General features: G+C 29.8%; 1 protein-coding gene across 1 annotated transcript in view; it reads left to right on the forward strand.

Annotated features, from left to right (window-relative positions):
• The first annotated feature begins 5,981 nt into the window (after positions 1 to 5,981).
• LOC111479582 (cytochrome c oxidase subunit 5b-1, mitochondrial-like) overlaps positions 5,982 to 10,257 on the forward strand; it is a 6,752-nt gene continuing 2,476 nt past the window's right edge. The window contains exons 1-3 of the mRNA XM_023124297.1: positions 5,982 to 6,307; positions 6,621 to 6,703; positions 7,038 to 7,088. Of these exons, the coding sequence (XP_022980065.1) occupies positions 6,130 to 6,307; positions 6,621 to 6,703; positions 7,038 to 7,088 (312 nt within the window). The 5' untranslated portion in view covers positions 5,982 to 6,129. The remainder of the gene's footprint in view (positions 6,308 to 6,620; positions 6,704 to 7,037; positions 7,089 to 10,257) is intronic.

Below are 10,257 nucleotides of genomic sequence, written 5' to 3' on the forward strand. Positions count from 1 at the left end.
GTCTCTGTCTCTCTTTGATCCCTTCTGGAAAAACCCCCAAATGGATTGGCGTTTCAAAAAGAGAGCATAAGAGAGCAGAGATAAGGAAGATAAGAAGATAGCAAACGAATTGCAATCTCCTTCTCCAAAGGATGGGTGAGCGTACAAATATCTTTCATTTTATACAAAGAACTGAAATCAAAAACCCTCTTCACAGAACAAACAGCCAAAAAAAAATTAAAAAAAAATTTAAAAGTTGGAAAAAAAAACGGAAGGAATGATATTAAAAGAAGATTTTTCTCGCAAGTGGGTTAATTTTCTCACTTTTTTTTTTTTTCTTCTCATCTTATTATCAGTCGTTTAAAGGGTAAAATTGTTCATCGGAGTGTTGGGGGTTTGATGAGTTCAAATTATGACCAAATTGTAACCGTTAGTGTTAGCTCTCCTTGTTTTCAACCAAAAATAAAAAATAAAAAAGTTTGGATTTTTATCATAATATTATATTTAGTGAATTCAATTATTTATTTATTTTTTAATCAAAATATATATTTTATATAATGGAATATTGTCATCATTTAGCTATGTGTAAAAAACAAAAAATAAATTTAATTCAGGGAAGAAAAAAAAAACAACTGATTTGGTTCATTCCCTAAATTTATATCTTAGCATTATTTAAATGAAAATTGTAAAAATTGAATTATAAAAATTCATTAAAACACTAAAATGATATTTTTGTGCTTTAAAAAATGAAGATTTTGTGTGCTTTAATTTGTGGAAAAAGGTTAAAAGAAATTAATGTATGGTTAGCAATAAATAAAATAATAAAGATAAAAGTCACAATTAGGAAATTGAAATGTCGAAAATACCCTTTCTCTTACGATATTTGTGAGCTTTTGCCAGATGGTCATTAAAGTGCCACGCTCCTTTTTTTGCCCTTTTTCCCTTTTTCTTTTGCAATTTCAGCTACAAAACAATGGAATATTATTTGTCCACCAAAAACAACAACAATCTCATTTATTTCTTCTTCTTTTTCTTCATTTTTTCTGTAAAAAAATAAATAAATTTATATGTATATTGCCAGATATGACTTACGAGATCTCGCTGGATGTAGATAAAAAAATTTAGTTATGAGAGATTATTTTTCATTAGCTAAACCGAGACACAGACGATCGATTGAGATAAAATTAAAAGTGGATAAGTTTTTTTTTTATAATTAATTTACAAATTTTGATTCTTTTTCCGTTGGTGAAATAAATATTAAAAAAAAAATAGAAGAGGAATTACTATTATTTTTATAATATATATATTAAAAAGAAAAAAACCCACCCACCCCGACATTGGCCAGGAGTAGGATGACTGGTTCCACGATTTGGAGTCCAGGTCAGCAGTAGTGTACACACGTAGTGCTGACGTTGCACCCGGCGTGGTTTTGCACAGACAGCTCAAATATACTCTCTTTAATTTATTTTATTTTGAATATCCTTAATTAATTAATATAGTTAGTTATGATGAACGAATAATAATTTATTTAAATATTTTCAGACATAAAATTTTATAAATAAATTTACTACTTTTTTAGTAAAATTATTAATTAATTACTTAATTAGGATTAATAAACTTATAAAAACAAAATTAATTTTCAACCATTATAACTTACTTGGACTAATTTTAACTCCCTCATTCATTAATATATCATAATTTTGAAGTATAATTAATGAATTCAAATTAAAATTGCAATTAATAATAATGAACTATAACTAATAAAATTAATTAAAATATTATATTATAATTATTTTTATTTTATTAATAAATTATTATAATTGTATAAGATTTATGAGTATCTTTCAACTAAATACTTACCACCAACCAAAACTTTATATAATTGTATTAAATTATTTGAGGATAATTATTAAGATTGATGGTAAGATAAACTAAAAAATTAAAATTTAAGGGAGATGAATAAAAATAATTAATGAAATTTTACTTTGATAATTTGATTTAAAAATAAAATAATAAATAATAGTTAATTATATAAAACTAAATATTGCAATAAAATTGTTGGATACACTTAAATTTTGATATCATTTCTAATGTTTTACAAATATTTTATTCATCTCGAATAAAGCATACAAATAAACAATTCAACCTATATTTTATAATAATTTACTAGCCACATAAAAAAAGTTATATATATTAATCTGATAGACATTACAATTTCTTCTACAAAACAATCACATATATCTATGTTCATATTTAACTCAATAAAATAAAAGATACATAAAAGAAAAATAATTTAGATCTCTAAATGTAGGAATAGTATTTTAAATTTAAATAAATTCTCCTTTTTTTTTTATATGGGTTTAATTAATTATAAAATAGAGAAATTATAAAATTCTAAAGAAAAACAATAATAGAGTTATTATTATTTTTTATCCAAATTTATTTTATGGAATCAAAAGGTAAATTATAATATCTATTAAAACTAATAGACAAAATTGATATATATATATATATAAATAGAGATAAGAATAAGAAATAATTGTCATTGGAAATAGAAACTCCTTCTGAAAAGGAAAGGTGGATTTGTCGGTGGAGTAAAGAAGTGAAAGTCCGGCTTATTTAATAATTAATTAATTAATTTATTATTATTATTATTATTATTATTATTGCTTTTGGGAACTGAAATTGGGAAGAAAACAAATAAAATTTGGAAAAGAAATTGCTTTTGGGAAACTTGTTTGTGGTGCTTGCAAGCTAAGCCAACCCCCCACCCACCCCTCCTCCCTTCCGCTCACCATATTTGAACCTAATCTCCTAATAAAAAAAAATTTTAATCTTTATTTATTTTTTAAAAATAAGGATGTAATTCGGTTGGTCCAAATTGAAATTTATAAATTTGAATTTCCAATCAAATTTGAAGGTTAGATCGTCAAATACGGCTGGTTTTGGAACGTTTTAAGTCACAGAGCCGCCGCCATTAAAAAAAAAAAAAAAAAAAAACCCCACATATTAATTGGCTTTTTTTTTTTAATTTTTATTTTTCTAAATAATTTGAAGAAAAATTAACTTTTAGACCTAAGATTTAGTTTATTTAAGTTTAAAAAAATGATTTTTTTTTTTTTAGAGTTTTTCATTAATTTCATCATATGGTCGGTTGAACTAACTGCAAATGTTTGGTTCTTAATATTTTTTAAATTTTATTTAAAAAATAATAAAAAATAACAGGTATATTTGGAAAATCTTTAAGTGTTGGTACTTTTAAAAGAAATGGACAGCTAAAAAAGGACACTAATTAAAATTAAATGGACAGCCACAAAAAATGGAGGATGCTGATTTCTTTTATTTCTTTTCTTTTTTTCCTTTTTTTTCCAATCACAACGTCCTACCCTAAAAAAGAATATTCTTTTAAACATTTATCTCATATTTAGATGTTTAATTGCTTCACCCAGATTAGTAGCCATTGCATATGGTCCATGATTTATTCAAACTATTCACCAACATAGAGTTAGGCAATCTTGATCTAGAAGAAGTCATCAGAGAGTAACCCTGTTTTTGAAAATAGATGAGTCACTTAGATTTGGTTTGTTATTACTAATATATTATATGCATACCGACATCGACAGGAGAGTACTTATTGGGTATTTATAATACACCCTCTTTTCAAAATTACTATCAAATCTGTAAGGCTGCGACATAGGAGTGACAAGTAGGGTTGAGAACTACGAACCGACGACCAAGTCTACAAAAATGAAATGCAATTTTTTCACAACAACAAATAGTGAGTATGTGTAGACAAGTCAACCTCTTTGCATCACAAAGAGGGTCGATAATCTTAACTCAAATAGAGAACGAGTAAGAAAACGTGATGACACCTTATAGAGATGCAGGAAAAACATATATTAATTGGTATGCTCAAATGGCTGAACTTCTCGATATTGGCCTTTCATGGATCATGTGCCAACAAAGTGATGTCTCATAGCCTATCATTAATACATTTAATGGATTCTATTGCGATAACTTTACTCCTAATAGTCCAAAGAACCCAAAGATCCTTACAGAATTACAAAAGGCGTAGCATTTTCTACGGCAAGATTTTTTCAATCTTGTAACGTTGTTTTAACAATTATTACATGTATCATAGAGGTACCAACTTTGGAAGAACATCAAAAGGTCCATTCATCGCAACGTCTTATGATTACAATATGAAAACTTGAATCAACCAAAATTGGGACATCTCAAACAACTTCATGCATCAATCAAGCTGGGAGAAAATATTCTCACTAATGGCACCCACTCAGACCGAACCTTTGGTAGCTCTATAACTTTGACAAAATTCTCCAACCCAAGAACATGGGAGAGGTTCTTCTTTTTGAGCAATATTGATGACAGAAACGATGTCACTATAGATTTGTAGGCAGATGGAAAATACGTTGTACCAGCCTAATCTGTGAGCATTCTTGATGTTTGCAACACTGCAAAGGTTAATTCTCAGACATCATCGAAGGAACAAAATGAGAAGGAATGGGTAAATGGGCAAAGCATATGCCGATTTACGCCTTCTTTCATTGCTAGCAACGGTAGTTGCAGTGTTACTTGTGACCCTAGCAAATGTGTTGGAAATTGTGGGAATCCTTCTCAAAGATGGTATCACGTCCCACGATCGTTTTTTTTAATGATACAAACACATTAATTTTATTCGAAGAATTGAGTAGAAATCTTCAACAACTTTCAGTTCAAACTATTACTGTAGGATATGTACATGGAAATGCTAATGAAGGAAGCACTTTAAAACTCAATGTCCAATCAAGCCTATTTGAAAATTGATCTTTGAATACTTTAAGTACTACTTGGTCTCTTTGAATGTACCGTAGAATACCAAGACTCAGTGCATCCTAGTTCTTATTTACTAGTTCAACACATGCCTATAAACCATCTACTTATATAACCTTTAATACACGTTTGCAATCCACCGGACAGATTTTAAATTTCAAATTTACTGTTAAGACTATTTTAAATCACTCTTACATTTAAAATGAGATTGTGTTAGAAAGATGAAATTTTAAGTTTTTAAGTGCAATTTTAATAAAATAATTTGAAAATTATTCAATTTATTGTTTAAAAAATCTATAATAAACATAAATTCACACAAAAATCTTGCAAAAAAAAAAAAAAAAAAAAAGAAAAACTTTATAGAATGGATGGAAGCTTGGAATTTATTTTGTAATATTTTCATATTACTTAATAGAGTATAAACTATCACAATGCTTAAATAATTTTACCAAAAAATTTAATTTTCAAATTCACATAAATTATAAAATATATAAACACTTACATCACATGTGAGTAATTGCCAATATATATAAATTAAAATTTTATTTTTTATATATTAAAATAAAACTAAAAATTTCACTTTATTGGCACGTGCTAATCGTGAGAAACGAGAAATAAATTTGTAATTTGCTTGTGTAAATCCCATTTTAGAATAAATATTAAAATATATATATATATTTTTTTTTTTTTGAGTTCCATTATTTTAAATGCTCATATTTAATGCCTATATTTTAAATAATTCTTAAAATTAATGTATGACTTTTTAAATAAAATTATTAGTTATAGTATTGTTTTTCCACCAACTTCAATAAAAAAATAATTTTAAATTAATAATTTGGATTAAATTTGAAGTAAATTATATTAATTTTTAACCTAAACTTTTAATTTCAAACCTAATTAAATTAGAGAACACGCGTATCCTATGAAATTGATAAAATTTAAGTAAAAATGGATATATATATTTTTTTTTATATTTATGCAAGAAACTTTATTTGACTGAAATTAGCTAGTTTATAAGGATTTTTCTTTTATTAAAATTAGTGAGTAATTTAGCTGAAATTTAAAATCACATTAATTAAATTTAGAGTATTAATCAAATTTGTATTTTTTTCACACGTGCCACATATTTTGACGCGTGTCAAATCATTTTGCTTTGCCCCCCATCCATCGCTTCTTACTCTTGACCAGTTCCGCGTTTCTCCTATTTCCAAAAGCATAGAAACTGAAGAGCGAGAGAGTGAAGAAAGGAAGAGCCAAATTCGCCGTCCTAGGGGTGCGACCTGAGATCATAGTCGGAGAAATCACCGATTTCAATCTACGATGTGGAGGAGATTGCTCGCTTCGCAGCTCAAATCCCTCAAATCTCTTCCCTCATCATCGACGCCCGCATCCGCTCCGTTAGGATGCATTTCCAAAGCCACTCGACTTGGTGCTGCTTCTCATGTTTCTCCTTCCGCGCCTGTCTCGCTCTTCGCTCGCTATTACGCCTCTGATTCTGGTAGATCTTGCTGTTTTATTCGGATTTTACAGTATGTCTCTGTATGTATGAAGAATCTATGATACGATTGCGAATCTGGAATTGGTCGTGTGGTTGTTAATCGATTAGAATGTATACGCGTTGAATGTTATGTATTGTACAGTCTGTGTCACTGTATGTGTGAATCTACGATTGGTCTCATGTGGTTATTTATTAATTAGAATGTATACTCGTGGATTGTTAGTGTTTTACAGTCTGTTTCGCTGTATGTGTGAATCTATAATATGAGCACGAATGTGGTCTTGATGTCCTGTGGTTAAATTTATTTTTTTAGCTGGTACTGGTGTGAAGAAGGTTGAGGATGTAATGCCAATCGCAACCGGACACGAGCGTGAAGAGCTTGAAGCTTCGCTTGAGGTGAAATTTATTGTATTTCTTGATTACCTGGATCTCTTTCCGTTGCGGGTTCCTTTCCCCCACCCCATTTTATGACGTGAAATGTACCGGACTAAGGACTAGTTTAAAATTTATACCTTAATTTATCGATTCATTTTCATTTTCGAACTCAGTCTGGTATTGTAATTTTCAGTTTCGGAAAGGCAGGTTAAAATATATAGATTCATTGGTCGATTCATTTTCATTTTCATTTTCAAACTCTCTGGCTTAGGTTAATATTTTGATAGGCTGACCTCTGATGGATGTATTTCTCATTTGCGCGTGAGTCTCATTTCGGTTCGTTTAACCTTTGCAGGGAAAGGACATCCTTGACATAAACCATCCTGTTGGCCCTTTTGGAACCAAGGTTGGTGTAGTTTGCGATTAATTTTATCATCTCTTTTTTTTTTTGTTTGTTGGAAGTAACTCAGATGCTTTAGCTTTTATTCAAGGCTCATTCCATGTACCTTTCAAGGCATGACGAGAGAGCAATATTTATAGACTTTATTACTTTCACTTGAATTTAAGCTGCATTTTTGTTATGCTATCACGATATCTTCTCTGGTTAAACCATTTCATTGAGGTCTCAGACACTCAAAATATTTGAAAAGTGATCGTTCTGAATTTTGGTTTCCAGTCCTTTTTCCCGCCCCTCTTTTGATTATCTATTCCATATCTTTCTTTCATGCTACATGGCATTTCATCTTTTGTTATTGCAGTATAATTAACAATACCTAGGAAGGTTCTATTTTTTAAAAAATATTTTTTAAGAATCCAAGCTTTTATTAAGAAAAATGAAAGAAAGAACATATAAGAGCATACAGTAAAAGCAAGAACATATAAGAGCATACAAAAAACTATGTCCACAAAGAAAAGAACTCCAATCAAAATAATAAAATAAAGCTCATTATACAGATAGGTCAGGTAACAGGGCGCTAAGATGAGGAATTCTTTTCTCTTTATCAATCAGAAAATCTTCCCAACTGGTTTGAATTAGAAAAGAAGTTAAAATGCTAAATGCTTTGACTTTGTGCTACATTTAGAAGCAAGAAAATATGCAAGTTCCTCAATATCTGTCTCACCTCTAACATTTTCTCTAAGATTTTATTGTTCTGCACTAGCCTGCTAACCTAAATCAAATCTGGAGAATAAAGTCATTCAAAGAATTTTAGGCTTCCTTTTAAGGCTATAACCAACAATCTTAGGCTTCCTTTTGCATCTTGATTCAAGTCTGTTCCTTTTGAACCATTTTAATTTTGCCTGGTTTAGGTGGTTTTTTGTTTTGGAAAGTTAAATGCTTGTGGTTGGCTGCAAAAACCGTCTCTTTTGTTTCCTTTCTCTGAAGTCTGAACTTTAAACTGTTGATCAATTGTGTCAAAGCACATGAATTGGCGCTTAAAATTCTCAGTGTTGTGATCTTTCCATAATTTTTGGGTCAGTTCCTCCTTCACTTTGATGTTTTTTCGGGTACTTCAAAAGATATGCAATCTCTCTGTAGTTTGGATATGCTTGGAAGATAACCAATCAATGACAGAATGCCTTTTCATTTTGGATATGTTAGTTTCAACTCGTTGTGCAATTTGATTAGAAAATTTTCAACTCAATTTGTAACTAGTCAATGGCGGAATGCCTTTTGGTTTTGGACATATCAGTTTCAACTGTTTGCACAATTTGGTTAGAAACTTTTCACCTCATTTGGAAGTTAATTTTGTAATTGGACAGTTGTTTGAGGAAATAATCTTATCATATCTTGTTGTTTTAAGAATGTATCAAGAAATGGCCACATTGGTAGAGGGGCCTGGGTGTCAAACCTTGGCTCAGACCTTTGGTTGAAAGACTTCTCCTTCGTTTCTTTAAAAGTTGGAATATAAGTGCATGAAGTAAGGTTTCTCTCCTAATTTTTGATGCACCAAGATTAGCATAATAGAATCCTTAACATTAAAGGGTGAATGAAACTGAAGTCGAGAGTTTGGAAATTTTTCCGACTGAATCACCAATACTCAATTTACATTAAAAAAAAAGTTCGGAAAACTCTACCTATCTGTTGGATTGATATGACAACCCTAGAAGGGGGTGAATAGGGTGTAAAAAAAATATATTTTAGTCTGATTAATTTTACAAATTATCAACACTTTTTTAGAGCAATTAAAAATGTCAATTAACACGAGAAGTACAAAAATAATAATACAATTCAAAACAATAAAAAATTATGAAAAACTTAGTGATTGAAAAGGTATAACAATAAAAAATTATGTTTAATTTTTGTTTTATTCATAACTTCTTCGTTTTAGCTCCAATTGAGTTATTCCAAAGGTGTTGGAATCGTTATTCCAAGCTCTACACTATGGACACTTCAAAACACTAAAATTAGTAGTAATTAGGAGCATGTTATCATCAAAATATTAATGTGGCAACACTATTGTCAATTAGAGATAGAACAGTTCAAGAAGAGGTGTTTAGTGGATTTTCCATCTTTTTTTTCTGGAAAGAATGGTTACATTGTTTAAAACAAAGAGGAGAGATCCTTCTCTAAACACAATCATATTGTATACCCTTGGAAGAAAGCTGACTAAAGATATACCTTGCAATTTTTAGGAAGTTTGGGTCTGCAAAACCTTCTTTATATAACTCCAAGATAATAGAGGGTTTTTTTGAAACCACAATATAATGAACAGAGGGAACTGAAAAGGCACTTGAATTGGAAGTTTGAACTCTTGGAATCCTGGTTTAAGGAGACATGAAGACCGTTCAACATGATAATAAGAATGATTCTCTCTTCGACTTCTCTCTGTTGCTGTTCTTTCTGTTATCTTGAAATGCAACTTTTGATAATGAATAAAGATTAGCCTCATCCCGTAAGTCTTAATTCAATGATACAACCACCTACATTGCACTGAAGGTAGTGTTTATGTTATAAGCTATTCTACCAAATACCCTACCAAAATCTGACTGAAGCACTCTTACCCAATTGGAACAAGAGACTTGTAATTATTTAGCACTAGAGCAAGCTTATGACTGTCGTCCACCATCATGGGCCTTTAGTGGAATAATAGGAGTATCCCTTTGTGAATTTCCTATTGCACTGCTTCATATTTGCGACCAATCACTATCTGCCAAATATCTTCCCTGGGAGATTTTCATAACCAATTGTGAGGAAGGTTAATGTTTTTCCTTTTGATATTTGTTATGTTTAAACCTTCATTCATAAGAGTGACCAGAGACCCCATCAATCTAACTAGGTGATTACTCCTTTAGTCATTGGAACCTTTCCAAAAGGAATTCCTAATGTCTTTCTCTAAAATTCCATCTCCTCAGAGGGAATGTGTTAGAGACTGAAAGAAAGTATTAAGGGAGGTTGGTGAGGGTTTTCTTTTTCTTTATCAAAAGATGTCTTGTTGTCTCTCCTATCTCGACAGGCTCAATAATTTTTCAATTAATATAATTGTTGTTTTCTACAAAAAAAAAAAAAAAAAAAAAAAAAAAAAAAAAAAAAAAAAAAAAAAAAAAAAAAAAAAAAAAAAAAAAAAAAAAAAAAA

The sequence above is a fragment of the Cucurbita maxima genome, unplaced genomic scaffold (genome assembly GCF_002738345.1).
Source record: "Cucurbita maxima cultivar Rimu unplaced genomic scaffold, Cmax_1.0 Cma_Scf00005, whole genome shotgun sequence".
Lineage (NCBI taxonomy): Eukaryota > Viridiplantae > Streptophyta > Magnoliopsida > Cucurbitales > Cucurbitaceae > Cucurbita > Cucurbita maxima.